General features: G+C 31.4%; 1 protein-coding gene across 1 annotated transcript; it reads left to right on the top strand.

Annotated features, from left to right (window-relative positions):
- The first annotated feature begins 5,891 nt into the window (after positions 1-5,891).
- On the top strand, positions 5,892-18,880 carry LOC143049775 (uncharacterized). The gene is made up of 3 exons (XM_076223505.1): positions 5,892-6,792; positions 16,174-16,314; positions 16,951-18,880. The coding sequence occupies exons 1-3, from the start codon at positions 6,561-6,563 to the stop codon at positions 17,337-17,339; spliced, it is 762 nt and encodes a 253-aa protein (XP_076079620.1). The 5' UTR covers positions 5,892-6,560; the 3' UTR covers positions 17,340-18,880.
- The last annotated feature ends 963 nt before the right edge of the window (positions 18,881-19,843 follow it).

Raw genomic sequence — 19,843 nt, 5'->3', positions numbered from 1 at the left:
GAAAAACAACTTTTCTTTCGATCTAAAACAATTTTGTTTTGATTTCTTGAAATCAAATTTTGTTCCGTCTTCATTGATACCAGTGTATACGTTCTATTTTGTCCTACAACAAAATAATGGTGATTTTACCAATGTGAACTTTCTATTTTGATATATAATAATTCTAGAAACACCTTCATTATTTATATCTTTCAGCTAAATTGATATATTGTCTTAAATATAAGGTATTTCTCGATCGTAATTTACAATTAGGCCAGGCCTTTATATAAAGTAGCTACTGAAGCAAGGATTCTAATAGAAAAGCTGTAATTATCTCCTTGAAAGTGAATTGGCAATCACGTCTTCATAGAATTGCATTTCACAGATGATAAGGCTTTTGTGCCATTTTTCAAACCAGTCCAGTCCCCTTTCTTTGTCCACAACATGTCACGTATAAATACTCGCTAGCAAAGCTCGGCCCTATAATAATTGATATTTCTCACCTTTTTACTAGTCGAGCATTTAATTTTCGCCATGGCTGTTCTTTGCATTCTACTAACACGTCCACAATCCCTTCCTTGCATGGGTTTTATCTTTACTCTGATTTCCCCCCATTTATATACCTATAATGGCCTATAATCAAAGTATCAAAGTTCACATGATATTAAAATATATTTAGTGATGAAGACACGGTCATACATTTGTAAAAGATAAGAAACTAAATATATCACTGTTTTACTAAATATGCCAAATATAATACTACACAAGTATGTTTATACTTCGTTCAAAATTTACCTGTTTGCAATTGCAAAGCAGGATACAAACCAATGTTTCTTTGACATCGTATACAGCATCACATTCTGCACAGTTTCAACGCCATAGACCACTCAGACATTTAGGCTGCTTATATGTGACAATTTTTCGACGAATATAAAAAAAATCAGATCTTCTGAAGCAAACTTTAATTCTACATTTAATTGGAATTGAAATCATGCTTCTATGTCATCTTGCAAAACCCAACCGTTTTGTTCAGAGAGCTATGCTACCAATAAGTAAACTGGACTACATAATAAATCATCATTAAGTCAGGTTGTCTCAAAGTTAATTTAGATATAAAGACACACCAAGGGAAGTCTATGTTATTCCTAAAGAATGATACATGTAATACCTACCATGCAGTTGAATAACTTTGATGTGTACACATTTTATGTGTCTAAATATGTAACAAATAACGACAAAAGTCTATTATTTTTGTGTAGCATTATAGTTCTAGGCGACCCGATATTTGTATTGTGGTTTGTTATTTGTTTTTATGAAGACTTTTATATACTAGTACTAGTATATGTATGGCCTTGTTGGCGAGTTGTAGACAAATTTGCCACCACAAACTTGCAGATCTGATATATATAAACATATTGAAGGCCACCGTGGAGTTTGGCTAAATTTCAAGTGAGTATATTTATACCGCCAAATGTTATTTTTAAAATTGATCATGAGATAACATAAAATCTAAATATATTTTGCTTTATAAGTGTTACATGCACATTGATCACCACCATGTACTACTCTAATTGATAACTTGTGATTATAAAAACAGTCATGAAGTCAACAAGTGCATTGTAATAAATGAATCTAAAGAGTCTCCTTATACAAATGATGGTTTAAAAAATAACCAGTATTTTCATAACAAGTAAGATTGAAGCATACTCAGGACGAGGGCTTTCTGGAATTGCCCGTATGACATCCTATTACCGGCTATATATTTACTGCAGATGTATACATGAGGTCAAAATATGCACATATGTACAGTATCTTTAAAAGTCTCCGCGATGAAGAACGTAAAACAAGAAAAAGAAGAAAACGTATGGCCTGATTATGTACGAATCAATAAACGAACAATAAATATGATATAGAGCAACAAACGACAACCACTGATTGACAAGCTACGTAGACTAACTTGGGACAGGCACATAAACAGTATGTTTGCAGACGCCGACCTCCCCCTTTCACTTTGGACTGTGGTGTTACAACTTAACACACATTATAAGAACAAACTGTAAAAACACTACTTACAAATAGATTTCAATCTGTGAGTACGGTTTGTGAACTTGGAATGCTCATGCATATGGTAAACATTTTGCGAGTTTTTGCATTATCATTTGATTTCAAAAATAATACCAAATTTATATATGTTAAATCTCAAACTATTATATATAAGGGTAGCAAAATTAAAGAAAATTTGTTGTATGCTTTATAGATGATACATTGATGTTTGGATGTACTTACATGTAAATGGATATTGCATGTGTTTGATCGCGAAGTTAAATAGATGTAAAGATAGAGTTTTTAAACTTCCCTGGAGTGTAGCTTTTTTGACAGAAAACAAATTATACTTTTTAGTAGTTATATACTAATTAAACTCCAGTCTTTATAAATTTATTCTTCGTGACTCTTCCTAAAGATCCTGAGTACTTCATAAAGTTTTGAATTTGAATGTAATTTTTATGTTTTGACGTCAGAAAAATAGAAAAGTGTTTACATGTACAATGTATATTGTTTTTATAGTTTCTACTTTATGCATTTAAATACTGATTTCGTTATGATTGAAAACTTAAAGGAATGGCACATCAGATCACCATTGAAACCCTTTTGATCTTTTTTCTTATTTCGATTTAAAAAAAAAATTGTTCAATGTTTTGTCCGTTGACTATTTGCGTTTATTATCGATGCATGGTGTCCTTTTCTTCGACTTGTGTATTTAATTTTGATTGTCTCCCTTTGTAGCTTCTTGTAAATTAAAAAGTTGGTATCATAAATGTATTATCAAATGTAAAAGAAAATATCTGTATCCATATTACTGTCTACAACAGTGTGCTGAAAAAAAGTTATCCCAAGTCAGGAAGCTTGTAATATCTGAATATATTTTTCGTTATTTGGAGAATTGGTCCGTTTTTAGTAGGATTTAATTTTTCCGGTAAATTTATTTACAACTTTTATAATATCTGGAAAGCTTTACATTTTATATAGACACCTGGCCTGCTCATTGTTGAAGACTATAATTTGCCATTTATATTACATTGTTTATTTGGCTATTTTTGTCTTTTAGTAGCTGTCTCGTGGACATGTATCTCAAATCTCCCTTTATTCGTATATGTAGTTAAGACCAGACGTGACTGTGGGTTTATACACGATCCCTCACAGTCACTGTTATGTTCGTCATAAACAAACAAATAAATGTCTTGTGTATACTATAGTTTGTTTGTTTGTCTGTCTTTTTTTCCTTTTTAGCCATGGCGTTGTCAGTTTATTTTCGAACTATGAGTTTGAATGTCCCTCTGGTGTCTTTTGCCCCTCATTTATAGTGAGACTTTCGGACTATTATTCATAACCAAAATTTTAGACTGTTTTTTAATGCAGCATCGTCGACAACTAGACAATAACTCAAACCGGTGTAAGGGGATGTATTGAACTTAGATACACGTATGCGAGAGGGTCGTAACAAGTTGGTCTCCTCATTTGGATTTGCAGTATACAATTTTGTAGCAATGTAAGAGATGTTCCTTTGCTTTTCTTTTATATGCGCGTAGTGATTGTGTGTCATGAATAGGTGTATCATAATATCCTTTCTTTCCCTGTATATTTTTAATATTAAATAACAATTTTCATAAACTAAATAATTATGTGACCTGGATAAATAATTTGATACAATACAATATGGAGATATGAGGAAAGTTAGTGTGCTTCATGTATCTATAGTTTGTACTCTGTTTAAATGCGTTATTATTGTCATTTTCCAAATTTTCCAATTTGGTTTGTATAACCTTTCGGACTCTCAGTTATTTGACACTCTTCAAGGTTTTTAATACAATTTAGGGCTGTGACGCATATTTTGCAACATTTTTAAAGGATTAAAAAAAAAATGTTGACATTTTAACATTTGCACGTATTATTATTTCCATCCTTATTGCTGAGCAGCTAATTACCAATAATGGCCTTGTAGTAATTTGGAAGTGGACGGTTATGCAATAATATTTACTGTCTTTTTGCTTCCAATCAATTTACCAGTCGCCGATCGTTTTGTTTGTGAAGGTTAATACGATCTCATATTCTATGTGACGTCAATTCCTTACCTTTAATCAAATAAAAAACATTTCTGTAATAAAAAAAATATTACTAGTTCACAAAAGGTCATCTTTAAACATTTCCAAGAGTTTTCTATCATTATATCAAAACAAGGTTGCAGGCACCTCGTCCTAACTTGATATATATTTAAAAACCAACAACTCATAACGGATTCATATCACTTTAAAAAAATACTGCCATACAATTTTTAAAAAAAGGGGGGGGGGGGGCTTGAGGACTTTTTTTTTAGAAAGTTTTAAAAAGAGAGGGGGGCAATACATTTTTTCAAATAAACCAAAACGAGCTTTGAGGAATTTGAAAACTAATGTTTATGTAAGGATCTCTGTCCATTTGATATTTATTTATTTGATTGATTATTCCAGACTGGTACTTTGACCTAATTATTACTTCTGACTATCTTGATCTGATTCAATTACCATCTTGATGTCACTTTCTCTTTCTCCGTATTTGTAAATGTTTAGAATAAAACTCCTTATGTTTGATGACCGGACGAGAGCACACTTCTTGTACATGCAATCGCAAAAGTCGATAGCATTATTTTTTTTCCATAGAATGTCAACTTGATTTTATTTTATGAAACCGTCAAACCTAGTACATATTATTATTCTATATAAGGTTATTATTCTATATAAGGAAAAGGTGGTTCTCGGTGTTATTTTGATATGTTAAAACAAACAGATGGACTTTATTTGACTGAAACGTGTTTTTTTCTCAAATAGAACATAATATATGATATATCGTAAACGAAAGTTCCTCTTGAAATGGAATTACAGTGGCGAGATTCATTCCGTATCTTAATATAAAATAATGAGCCGTGGTATGATTCAGTGCTATCCAACAAAAGTTCTAAATTAACGCGAGTAATCAAAAGACGGGCGGTATAAAGCAGATAAAACTTTTACATTGGCGTTGTTTGTTATTTCTGTCTTCAATGTTATACGTCTATGCCCTTGTTGCACCACTGTCCTAGGTTAAGGATAGGATTTAGCGCCATCCAACTAGTATGCCTCTGCAACATTCTGTCTTATCCTGCATCCGAGTCAGAAACCTGTAATTCAGTGGTTGTCGTTTGTTGCTGTTTTTTTTTGTTCTTTATTTCGTACATAAATAAGGGCATTTTTTATTCGTTTGAATTCATTTACATTTGTCATTTCGGGGCTTTTTATAGCTGACTCTGCGGTATTGACTAATTGTTGAAGGTAGTACGATGACCTAAAGTTTTTTAATTTCTGTGTCATTTGGTCTGTTGAGGAGAGTTGTCTCGTTGTCAATCATACCACATCTACTTTTTATATATAATAACAAAAGTCTATTTAAGGGAATTATTACTTGATATCGCATTTATTATATGATTTACTAAGACAGAAGAAAGAACCAACTGATTATTATGAATTGGTATCGTATAGACTTACGCTGAATGCGGCTGGTCAATTTTATAACCTTTCAACATTATCAGTAAAACAGAAAAAAATATTCGGTCAATCTTGAATACACAGAAAAAAATACATAGAAGTTTGGTTCTTAAAAACTACATGTTCTTTATTGTATACTTGATTCGTCCTGAATATGCATGAAATATTTGTCACTGGACTTATGCATTTATTTGATAATCAACCTACTTTTCATGATAAATAAGTTTAAAGCTCAATCGAGACCTTTTCTAAATCAAAGAAAGGTTTATGCTGTCAACCCCCCTTGAATCCGCCTCTGATAAGTTTTTTTTTAAGATAGTACAGAAAATAATTATGTGGTTCAGGGATCTGTTATTATAGATTTTGATGTAAAGAAGATATTTTTGTTATTTTCAACAATTATTATTAAGAACTGTTTTTTTTTTCAATTTTGAAATGAGTATAGAATGACTTGTCTCTTTTGAAATGTGTAAGTGAATCATACATGTCTAAAGAGTCTGCACGTGACGTCACGTAAGGAAAACATAACCACAATATTTTGCCATAATTTAAAAAATAAAAACAAAACTATTGAAGTTAAAACGTTTTTTATACGTAATTTATATTAACAAAGAATTGTCTAATTATTAAAACACTCAACGGTTCCACGAGACTGTTTGCACAGTAGGAAAACAAGGTACTTATAGAAGTAAGATGAAACCACGAACCACAAAGAACCTTTTGTTCTATGACCATGTACCAATAACTTATCCAAGGTTAATATTGAAAGTATTCTCCTTTGTCAATATTGTACCCGGTAATTCTTAAGTTAGTACGTAAATTTAAAGTTTACATCGAAAAACAGATAACTTATTTAAATACCCGGAGTTCATAACAATTTTCAGTATTAATTGACTTGGTATTGGAAACAGTTTTATTTATCAAAAGAAAGTAACTAAAAGCATTAAGCAAAATTAATCGTAGACGGATATTTCATACAAAAAGTTAAACTAGTTGATTGATCTGCAATCTATTCCAATTACAAATATGCAAGATAACGATGTCGAACGTTATTTGAAGGAGAGTTCGAAAAGTTATAAAGAAGCTAAAGTAAAGAATTATGCGAGGAGGAGCTCGCTACAGAAACGAACACTTGGTATTGAGACAGAGAAAAGAATAGCAGCTGCCAGCTTTAGCAGAGAAGAAAAACAACTGAGAGAACAACTGAAACAGATGAAAATAGAAAAAAAGAAATATTCAATCATCAACGACTTGAGAGGTATTTATATAATTATCATCCTGTTATACAAAATATGTTCTTTCTTTCTTTCCCTTTTCTTTTTTCCTTTTTTGATTTTTAAATTCTTAGATTCCATGGAAAATAGTGTTAATGATTTTAACGAAAAGTGGTTAAAACAATGAAGCCATCGGCATAATCTGGATCATTGTAGACGGTTACAATGGGAGACATAGGGTTGCAGTTTTGACTTGCAGTATACAAAAGAGCATATTAGGTTTGGTCAGAAGTATAAGCATCACAAAACGTCTGACACATAAAGGTTTCTACGACAACACGCTTGTTTGTCATACTGCAATGCAAGAACTTTGCCAGTATTTGTTTTTTTTCAAAAATGGGGGGGGGGGACTGATATGTGAGAATTTGTTTTACCCAGTTCAGAGCTTGACATGGTGTCTGGATACCTGTCTGTATTGTAGACTGTATATTGATTTATAAATGTCTATTTGAATTTTGTTTGGTTGATCTGAAATCCCGAGCACCACAAAAGGTTGCCTACATACTTCTTTGGCGAATTCTTGCTTTGGAAACCTAGTTTTCTTCATGAAGATGGAAGTGTTTAAAGACCATGACTTGCTATACAGCCCTCGCACGGTCGGGCTAGTTTTCTTGAGATAACTATTATATGTATAGGCTGCTGCATCATTCACTATATCATATATGTTCGTTTTCAGACTAAAATCTTGAATAAACTTTGAAAACTAAAGTTTTTATTAGCTTCTGCACCCTTTACTGCACCTATCCTGATATTGAAGCTTTGGTCCTGTGTTTTGCCATATTTTATGATAAGTCGCAAACAAGGATAGCAAACACGGATTGTTCCTACTTACATTTTCTGAAATATGCGTTGCAATATGTGTAAATAGTCAAGTTCCGATTGGCATATAACTTTGATCGTGAAGACATCGAGGATTTATTAGTTAATTTGACATGTATTTAAGATCAATTTGAATTTTATTTTTCATTTATATCTAACCCTAACTTGTAAATTTTACCCAAATAAGTAAACAAAAGGCGACAACTATACCGACGTTTGTAAATAAAATACGCTATAAATCTTGAGATATAAATTTTCACAAATACTTATTAAGTAAATTTATTTTCAGTACAATCCTACAGTTGAATGATACTTGTACTTTATTTTCTTATTTTCTACAAACTCTTGTAACTGTCATAAATCATTCAGCACATATACATGTATGGATTATAATCTTGTTCAGGAGTGTCAGGAATAGTTGTTTGGGGTGGGTTTGGCATTTGTTTCAGGTTCTAACAAAAAGAAATAATGACTTACTTAGTTTACACGTTTGATTGCTTTACATTTGTTATTTCGAGGCCTTTTATAGCTGACTATGCGGTATGGGCTTTGCTCAATAGTGAAGGCCGTATAGTGACCTATAGTTGTGAATTTCTGTGTCATTTGATCTCTTGTGGACAGTTGTCTCATTGTGTCAATCATACCACATCTTCTTTTTTTTGCATTTACTACATAAAGATGTCGTTCGATTACAGAGCCTCAGTCATAACTGAAACATTTTGCACGCGTACATTAATCTTTTTATTGTATTTCATATTTTCGGTGTTATGTAAAGAACTAATAATTACATGTATTATTTAAGAAAAGAAGTTATGCATGTGTAATTTATTTTGCAACTGACAGATTCGTGTTAAATACTTTACTACTTTTCCGTGTAGGCTACTTAAAATAATTTTAATGTTTGAGAATACATTTATGTAATGATTCAAACTTCTGACATACAGACAGTGGTGGCTAAGAAACGCCAGCCCATGTACACTATTTGCCTCTGTTGTCATCTAAAACAGTTTTTATGTTTATTGCCACATACTTCAAAGTTTTTTTTTCAAGCTTGATATCTTTGATTACTTTTATTAGAACAAACCAGCATTGAAGGTTGGTGTTTCTAAACGTTTTTTTTTATGTTTTGATGTTCAAATGGCCAAAACTAGTATGATTTTTGTCAAATTTATCCATGTTGACTATGCCAATCAATCTATTTTGTTGTTGTTTGAGTTGCACAAAGTTCCACCAATGTAGTCAGTTTTAAGAAAACTCATGACCATCGTATTAAAATGTTTGAATACAGTTAAAACATTCTAAAGTAAACGTAAACTTGCAATAAAATTAACGTTTGACAACATTGAATTAATTTGTTAATCTTATATACAGTTGTTTAACCGTTTTAATTAATAAATGGTAAACTAACAAAGACTACTCAGAAAAATTGGCAACGGATTCGCTAGTTACCTGCTAATAATATTGAAAAAACGGAGATCTACACAGAAACTATAATTTTCAATAAACGGTTATTTCCTTCCTTTCCAAAACTATTGAATATACAATTGATCATCAATACATTGGATTTTGTGTTTGATTCATAAAAATAAGGCACGCAGTGACTGCTTATCTGTTCTCTGCATTTATAAACCTAAAACTGGATTACCAATTTCTTGTTTCTTGTCATTTTCCGAGTTTCCCTAATTAATCAAACACACACTCAAACAAAATAAATAAATGAAGGCTTTTAATATTTATTATTTGATTTGAACTATTTCAACATAGTATGCTGTAAAGAAACAATAAATTCATGCTTTGAAAAGTTTCCTCTTTTTTTTTGTACCACACGTGTTTAGGGCAACAATTACTATCTACACGTGGAAGGATAACTTCAGGAATAATTTGGATTGGATCAAATTATTATTCCAGCTAAACGTACTAATAGAAGGCGAAGCTCTAAAGATATTTATCGGCGCTCACACGCTTGGTATATGGTTGCACACTTTTAATTTTGGTGACTGTTTCTTTTTTTCTTTTCTGTGTTTTGATGTAAAGTTGGGTTTTCATTATTTATTTTCTTACATTCTTTTTTCTCTCTTGTTCCTTTTTTAAAATTGTTTTTCAAACATGTTTACTTCTTTTCAATTGACTCTTTGATTTTCTTGTATCAGTTGGTACTTTTTTTCCTCTCTAATCATGATTTTTGTGGCAATAATCTTTGATGTACACGTAATATTGGCCTTACATACGTCATATTTTGTTGTTCAAGATTAAACAAATACAGATGACAAATTCACAACAAAGTTTCCTTGTCCATAGATTCTAATAGAAAAGTTTTTATCAATACAATTATTGCTTTCAAAGATTTTCATTTCTGAAGGAGGCTATGGAGATTCTCACTTGACGAAAAAATGTTTCAATCATATCTTTAGATAAATTATCTTATACCACTATGGACAATCAAATGCAGTCAAAATTACACATTTCTGAAATGAAATCAAGGGGTTTTATCTCTTGCATACTCATAAATTTTATCAAAATATGTTTACTAATATGACATGTGTAAATAAAAATAATCTCATAAATTTCTCAAAATCAATTCTAATTGGCACTTATACTTTTGAGGGTTATTTTTCAGTTTCGAAATCAAAAGTATTAACATTTAATGAAAATTTTCGGATACAGTTTTAAATTTAATTGGCGGAAAACAAATATTAGTTAAACTGTAAGTGAAATTGAGTTACGTTTAATTTGGGTCATTTGTTGTGGAACTAAAATTGATTTTGTATAGTCTTGCATAATTAAATGAGTCTAGTAAATGCAAATAATCATTTCCTTTTTCACTATTGACTATTTAATTGGAATGTCTGCTATCAAAGGTCATCAAAGAATGAACTGGGGCTAGGTTTTTGACTTGTCATATTTGTTTCGTAATAAATTGAGCACACACTTATAATATACATTTTGCTTATTCTTTAGTTTTCTATGTTGTGTCATGTGTACTATTGTTTGTCTGTTTGTCTTTGTCATTTTTAGCCATGGCGTTGTCAGTTTATTTTCGATTTACGAGCTTGACTGTCCCTCTGCATGTATCTTTCGTCCGCCCTTTACATAGAACTTTGTAGAGACTTTAATTTAAAATTGTATATTACAAATTATTTGTAAAGAAAAAGACAGTAGTAGATAAATTGTATAAACGAATTGATTGACCATCCTTTCTGACCCTCTTTGTCTTTTCGATTATATTTTATCTTTTATTTATCTTTTAATGTGACCCGTACTTAACAAATGACACGAGATATATTCATGAAGTGAAGTATCAATTTCAAGACGATTATAATCTTCTTGTAAAGACACAAACGTTCATTGTATCCTTATCTTTTACAAGTATAATTGATTCTTCGATCCTTAGTATACAGATTTTGAGGTACAAGTTTTAAACAATAGATAAATTTCCTCTAAAAAAAACTTGCCAGAAGAGAGTTGTGAAAAAGGGGGACATATGCAAGGAGAATGTGAAGATACTGTAAAGAATTTTCCACGCAGTTTGTAAATCATAACAAAAGATAAATGTACACGTTGCTTTTTTAGTAATTTGCACGAAAAACGGAATTGCAAAGATTACGCACGAAAATAACCCTAAACCTTTACTGGTGCTTATTAAGAACTTTGAATTAAATGTGACTGTGCTAGCGCTTTTTCATTACATCAGCTGGAATGTTTTAGATTCAGGGCCGACTAAACCAAAGTAATTAGACTGTATCTTTCTGAGAATTTCCGATATAATTGATCAAAACACATGGAGAAAAACGTTACTACGTCTTTTTTTTTAAACATTTTAAAGATGGTATGTCGAGAAAAGATGCAATTTTCGACCATGTTTATCAATCCAACAAATTAAAAACACACTTATGTAGAACACATGTTCCTGATGTTGTATTTTTTTAAACAAAAATTAGCTTCAATTTATCTTTTGAAACAAACAAATAATAGGTATGTCTTCAGGAAAGAAAAACGTCTAGTTAATGTACATATTTTGACCTTATTTATCTGTAAAAGTAACACATGAAGTTAAATTTTTTAAATTTTATATTAGAATTGACTAGATTGGAAACTATATGTGAATGAAAGCCGTGCAGGTGAAATTATTTATCATCACTAAAAACAAAGGGGAAAATTTATTTGAAAGGACAAGGTGATCGGCCTCTTTTTAAATTTACATTTAAGTGGATAATGTGTGTTGTAGAACAATTTTCTTATTTGTGACTTAACAAATGGATTGACCCCTTTTTGAAAGTTCTGAATCCATCGCCGTAACATATAATTCTTAAATTTGATAAAAACAAATATGTAAACTTTAGTTCAATTCACAATTGCTGCATTGTCACAAAAAAAATGTGAACTTCCCTAATCAATGAAACAGGACAATGACATTTTCATTTGTAAATACTATAAACTATAAATTGTCATGAATCAATTTAAACGTGTCCTAATTTAGTAAGACTAAGATTTACAGGGTTATATTCATTGAACACGGATTTTAGAAAGCTGATAATGATTAGTTTTTATCAATTTAAAATGTTTCATGATTATTGTCTATTCATGTTGAAGTATTTCTTCCTTATTTGAAGAGGAAAATCAATGTTATTAGATAATTGATAATAGGGTTTTGACTGGATTGTATATATAGTTAACATCACAAGATATAACTTGGTCTTCCCCTTGCTGTACATTCACCGGTTCATTTATATAGTAATATTGAATGACTTCTTCTAATCCCCTGTTTTGTTTTAATTTTGGGATTTTTAGTCACATGTTGGTGTTTCGGTTTTACTGAATCAAATGTGTTTTTTATAATAATATCTTTATTTGTCATATAAGTAACATTATACTTGTGACATAAACAAAAGTAACAACAACAATAAAATAACTGAGTTGAACACACACATATTTATATATACAGTCCGCCAAAAGTTAAGCACCACCGAAATATAACTGGCAATATTTTTTTAACTATTGCGAAAAAAATATTAATGTTTGGTGTTATGAATTACCTTCAACATACACTAAGAAAATCAATTACGACCAAAAAGATGGAACTCCGATAAAGCAGTCAAGCAACCTCTTATCAAATGTCATCTGCGCGTTTACAAATACACAGTTTCTCCAGGTGGTCGTGTAAGTGTTCGTACATTGGTCAGTCGACTTCTCAGAGGCAACTGAAGAGCAAGTCTTGGTGTATAGAGACCTGTACTTACAGGAAGGCACTCCACCGTCAGGTTTTAATGGGATAATGACTATCTATGCTTGAACATAAGAAGCTGACAAAACACTCATTGTTCAGATGGTAGTCAGTTTCTTTTACTGCCAGTAGACGCCAAAATACGAATTTCGCGGGGAAACAAAACGGCCTATGACCAAAAACAATGTTTGCACAAGGACTGCATTCAGTGCTGGTGGTGTTCCAGTACGGGGTTGCTTCTTATACCGTTATAAGCTGGGTATGCATGTTCTGCAGGGTAGCATAAACGGACAGACAAACAGAGATTTGTAGCCTTAAAACATTTTAGTCCCTCATTTTAATAATCCCCCACTTGCGTCTACATTGCCAAGACTCTTGTACATGGACGACAACGCTAGAACACACAGAGCAAGGATTTTAAAGGAGTCCAAAGAGCAAAAAGCCATTTTCACTATTTTTTAGCCTTCCATGTCCCCATACATAAACCCTATCAAACATGTCTGAGATAACATTGGCGGAAATCTCAATCACAGAGATCCACCTTCACAATATTTTGTCGATTTAAAAGTGGTATTTGTTGTTTAATGCAACAGATTTCCTAAACTAAAGCTTGAAGGCTTATTCCGAGAATGAAACGTCGTGTTTTGAAACTCTACCGGAAGTGAGGTTGTTATGCATGCTGTTGACTCAAATGTTGTCATTAAAATTGCCAAACATACCAAAGCTTATGTGTAGAAAGTTTTAATAATATTGGGTGATCATTTTTTGTAGAAAAATAAAATCAAAGTGAAACTTAAATTCTGTTTCTGAATTCAGTAATTTACACTATTTCTATGAATGGAAAACCTACATGCATAGAACCTTCATAAGTGACTAAAATTACATTTCTGGTTTGTTTATGGTATACATTAGCAAAATTGCTATATGATTGTTTTATTTTTTTCGTGGAATAATTGATTTTTTAAATTTGAAAAAAAATCTGTGCAATAAAAACAGGTGGTGCTTAACTTTTGGCGGACTATATATACAAGTAAATCTAACTAAGGGTCCCCTGTCCTCGGCCCTTAAGACTGTTTTATAAAGGAACCTGTTTTTTTTCACTTGGTTTATATTTTATAAAACGCCTGATTTAGTTATTCTTATTTGTATGTTATAGTTATTGACCAAGCAAGTCGGTATATAGAATTTAATCTGCACAGCTCAGGTGACCCTTATTAACTCGAACGACGTAGGAGTTCGGGTTAAAGGGTCATCCTGAGCGCGTGCAGATTAAATTCTATATACCGATTTGATTGGCCAATAACTGTTTTAACACATGACGTCATTAATTTACGTGAACGTTTTATATGTGGACGATATTCCGCAATCCACGGATCCTAGGAAAGTTTATTGTAGGGTAAAGAAAGGGGAAATACGACTTTCATTGGTAAGATTAAAATTGATAACTTTTTTTAGGTTTAGACTTATTGTAAAATTGCAATTTAATGGTAGATTTTTTTTTAATGTTTCTATTAAATCTATTCCCATTTTTTTAACAGAGAAAGATAAACCGAGGAAGAATTAAATGTTATATTTTAAATTTTAAATGTTTAATAAACAGAAAATACTTTTCTCTTTTCAATCTTTTACTCCCCCTCCTCCTTCCTTCCACAATAAATTAATCATCATGCCTCTGTGTTCTATATGTACCATGCAAAGTTGCATTTGTCATCCATCTTTATAATTATTCAGTTTGGGTTATTTTGGGAGAAAAATGAAGAAAAAGGCGTCCGGATATTGTTTCTGTCATCAGACTGACTTTTAAGTCATACCTGGACAAGACTTCCGATTTAAAATTTAAAAAAATAGGGGTTGAAGGGTTGTTTTCGTGCAAAGTGTTTTGTTCATTTTTATTTCACGTGCAGTAATGAACAGGGTTCGTTATTCACCGTCACTTCGTTAAATCGATAAAAAGATCAACGTGCAAGAAATTTTAAATTGTGAAATGGCAATTTTGATTCGCGTTCTTTCGTCCCCCTTTTCAGTTCCCCTCTTAAACATAATGCATAATTATTCGGATACAGGACAATTATTTTCGTTCGTTAGTCTTCATGTATACTTTAATTATAATCCTATAATATATAGAAACTCTGTATATAATATAGCAGTGATCGCCGTGGAGAAGAAACTTGGAACCAAATACACTTTATGTATTTTATGTATGTTCATAGTATACAGAAACTCGAAAATCATGAAATTTAACAGAAAGCAATAAAATAACGGACTTTGGAAAAAAGGGAGAGGGCTTAAAATAATTGTCCGGTCCCCAAGTGCCTATAATGACTCAGTTTGATACATTTTCTAACATTCTCCACACATAAAATATTTTACAAAAATTCATCCTAGTACAACAGTTTACATACTTTCAACCACGCTCTAAATACCCGCGGGTGTGTTCTAGTTTAATTGATATTTTATACACAAAGAAAACAAGAAATTCAAAAGTTTATACATGCATTAACTTTCAATGAAAAGAAAAGAGACAAGAGAACAATAAAATAAAATAGAAAACACATAGTAGTTAACCTATATTGTATATGTGTATATTGTTTTTGAAAAGGATACTCAAAGTTTGTTTCTTAACAAAGAATTCAAACTTTAAGCTTAATTCAAACTTTAAGCTTCTCACACAGGAAAACAAACAAAGAAGCTTATGCAAATGATAAAAAGTCAACAAGTCGAATGGTTTCTGATTTTGGAAGCATTTGAGCAAACTATGACTGCCTCATTAAATATTAAGTGTAAACAATAGTTTTGTAAGTTTAAACATTAACACGTTTTAAAAGCTTATAAGTAACTTCAGCAAATATACAAAAAGTCATGCTACTAAATACATATAAGATTTACATGTCAGAATTATTATAGTAATATACATTTGTGTTAGTTCATAATTCTACAAAGTGTAATATTTTGTTCGTTAAATAAAATATAATGAATCGCGATGTTTTAATATCTCTAGAAATTTCGTGGAAACATTGCCTAATGTGTACCGTCTCCAAATATTAACCATTTTCGAACCGATAAAAGTACAAAAAGTTTAAATTTACCACTATTACATAAAAACATCATAATGTTTGACAATTTGTAAACAGATTGAGTGGCTGCTGCTTTGAGTTTCTGCATTCAGATTAAAAAATGATGTCGGTTTTTATAGTTGAATGGTGTTCATTAAGAACTGATTAAATAATTCCTCGAAAGAATCATCCTTCCATTCAGAAATTTCCCTTTTACGAATATTAATATTATTGTTGTACCGATATTTATCATCACACATTTATTTTGTCAGACAGAGAACACAGTCACAGTGTACCAGAAGAACCACATGTTCATGAAATCAGGATACCTACAGAACCTTATCCAATCACAATTAGACCTTTAGGTAGCCCAAAGACTCCTAGGAAGAATGGCAGAAGCTTTGAGGAAGAAGGTATTAATCTGTCTTTTTTATAGAGCATCATTTTTGAGGATGATTATAGTAGAATCAAGTGTATTGTATGATCTAACCACCCCCCAACTTTAATCGAAGTACGACATAAAAGACAGAATAGTCAAAATCTTGCAAAGAAGTAGAAATTTTGTTTTAATAGGTATAGGAGAACTCTCCATCCCAATAACAATTAAGCATATATGCATCACATTACTTGCAATTTACATTGAAATGCACATTGAATTTTAGAATGATCATTTAGAATTATCTTGTTATTCCTTAATTCATGAAATCTCCTTTACCATTTAGAACGAAAATTTAAGATATAGGTTTCGAAGATTCCAGATCAGTCGAATTAATGAAAAACAGAGTGCCAAAGAGTATGCGGAAGATACAAAAGGCATATTAAAACTCATATATAAAAAACGACTTACAGACAAACACAGTACACAACATCGACAACTAAATCAAATAACTGTCAAAAATGCGCTTCGGCTATAATACAACAAAACTAGATTTGATTGTAAAGAGATTAACAAAAACCTCAGTGCACTCTTAGTCACCAAGAAAATAAAATCCCATTAGGCGCAGTAAATGTAGCGTTTCAACATTAAGTATATTTTCTTGGTTCTACAGGAATGAGATATGCCAGAAACAGAGGAAGAAGAGTATCGAGAGAATTTGAAGACTTACATATAAATACAAAAACTGGTCAGTTAAACAACCAACCAATGAATATGGCTAAAAAGGTTATGAAAGATAAACTCTCTGGTGGCATGACTCGTAGTTTGACCTCATTACCTCCTACCTCACCAAGTACTCCACGAAAACGAGGCTTATCCCGAAAACACAGTCAGAATAGTGACAGTTCTTCTCCATCTCACAGTGTGTCTTCCATGGACAATATTCATTGGGTAGGAGAACAACTGGAAGCTACAAAATCAATACGCCGGAACCGAAAGACAGTCGAAGAACAGGAACTCATTACAGAATACAACCGACTATCAAAGCATTCTCCATCTTGATTAAGAAATCTGCTGACTATAACACAATAAAGAAAAAAGATAAAGATGGGGGCATATATAACTATCAAACGGATGGTAAAAAGATTATCATGACTGTCTTTTAAAAGTGTGGTGGTATTAAATTGCTACAGAAATTATTCTGAGATCTATGCGCATATAATAAAAGTGACCGCTAGTCTAAGAATTTAATGAAGGTTTCAGTCATATTTTTACGTATGATATATGAACATAAAAAGTACCATTTTGGCAACTTGGATTCATATTCAGTCCACTGCACTATAATAGTTCAAAAGCAGAGTCGGAGGTTAAGCGATATTTTTTCTAGTATACAACTGAGCGAAAAATCAAAAAGGATATAATTAATATATCCAAAGTTGTTAACAAGAACTATCTTTAAAAAAGATATCCGACGTCATTTAAATTTGAGTATATGTTTAAAACTATCATTTCGATAACCTTCAGAAGCACAATGACTTCAATTTTAAATCTCCATCTGAATGTAACTACAAGAAATTCTGTTTACATCACCAAAACCCCGCGGAAATCTTACATGCGTAGGTGCGTTCTAAAAGTCATGTACGTTCGTACAACAAAGTTTACATTAAAAATTATAAAATTGTCCCTAATAAACAGCTGTCATGGTTGCAAAGAGCTATTGGAGAAACAATTATTTTAATAAAAATATAAATCTTTGTAAGATCTAGTTCAAATATTTATAGTTTTTCACTTGCTTTCCATCACGATATAATTAACGAGACGTTTTTTCAAACACAACCAAATCACCCACCATGACAGCATTTTGTCCAATCACAGAAAGGATTTTTCGAGCATGCGTATTCTGTTGCCATAATTAAGCGACCTTAAGTTCAAAGGGCACAAACCGAAACTATACCGACTACGTCGAAAAAACAACAACAATTGAACTCAAAGCATGTCATAACTGACTCAACTCGTTTTGTATTTTTGTCTAAATTAAAATCATGTATCAATCCTCTTATTTTGCATGGGGATAATACTGAATATGAAAGATTTCTAAATATTGTAAATTAATGCTCGATACAACATAAATAGCGTATTTTTTCGCTTTTATTGGCGATTTTTATTCAAAAGTGATTCATGACTGCCAATGTAATGATAGTTGTATGCAAAGCTTGGAGAATTATATTATTGAGCTATTAAAAACCCCCACATGTATTGAAAGAATTCAAGATAGGTGGTAGAGATAGAAGTAAAAAATATAGATTAAATTATTTTAATGTTTCCCGGTGCTATAACACTTGTACGATAATAATTTATGTATTATATATATTGACAATTTAACGACAAATTACAAAGTACATTAACCTTAAAAGATTGAAATCTTTATCGTAAAGAAATTGTAATTCATAAAACTGTCAAAATAGTATGTTTATACAATAACAACATACTCAGCATGTAAATGCATTGTAAGTGAAGTACCATTGATAATATTACTTCAAGAGTTTACTTAAAATATACATTATTGATTTTGTACTTAATAAATAAATGACACGTTCTTTGAATACTATCCTTTCTTTATATTGGCCATTATCAACGCATTCTGTTTTGAAATCATTTATGAATATATTCGAAACCAGTTGAACTCCAATAAATGTTATGTAACAATGATTAGTTGTGGGTTCTAGTAATGTGATATCAGAGCAGCTCAAATAATGTTTGGTTGGTACATGTAGTTTAATTTCCCGTTTGAATTGTGTAACATTGTTCATTTCGGGGCCTTTTATAGCCTATGTGGTATGGGCTATGCTTCATTGTTGAAGGCCGTACGGTGACAATTAGCTGTTAATTTTTGGTTCAGTTAGTCTCTTGTGGAGAATTGTCTCAATGGCAATCATACCACATCTTCTTTTTTTATATACAAAATATATTTTTAAGAAATATAATTGTTTCATGTCATTATAAATACGGCCTTTTTATCATGAATTAGCATAACACTATAGTAATTTTAATATCTTCAAAGCAAGCGTAAGAGAAGTGCATAAAATTGACAAATGTAATGCCTACACGTAATAATTGAGCATAGAGAATAACACCATTGAGTGACTGTTAATATGTAACTTCAATGTATGCAAGCTTTTAGGCGCGTAGCTACGTGTACGTCAAAACGTACCAACGAGACAACTTTCCATCCAAGTAATTTGTAGTAGTAAACTATTATAGTCAAAGTACAGTCTTCAATACGGAGCTTTAATTGGCTCACACCGAACAGCAAGCTATAAAGGGCACAAAAATGACTAGTGTAAAACTATTCACACGGGAATTGTTTCAAATCTCCTTTTAAACGTATTTTTAAAGTAACTCGTTTGTACATATATTTTTTTCTAAAACAAACGACCATTATAGATTCCAAAGTAACACAATGAAATCAACATAAAAAACTCACATCATACATCAAAAGAGGGGCGAAAAATACAAAAAGGGATATTCAAACTCATCAGTTGAAAACAAACTGTGAAACAATCAAC

This window comes from Mytilus galloprovincialis, chromosome 10, assembly GCF_965363235.1.
Source record: "Mytilus galloprovincialis chromosome 10, xbMytGall1.hap1.1, whole genome shotgun sequence".
Classification (NCBI taxonomy): domain Eukaryota; kingdom Metazoa; phylum Mollusca; class Bivalvia; order Mytilida; family Mytilidae; genus Mytilus; species Mytilus galloprovincialis.
The sequence above is the reverse complement of the archived record's forward strand: the minus strand, read 5'-3'. Positions and strand labels throughout refer to the sequence as shown.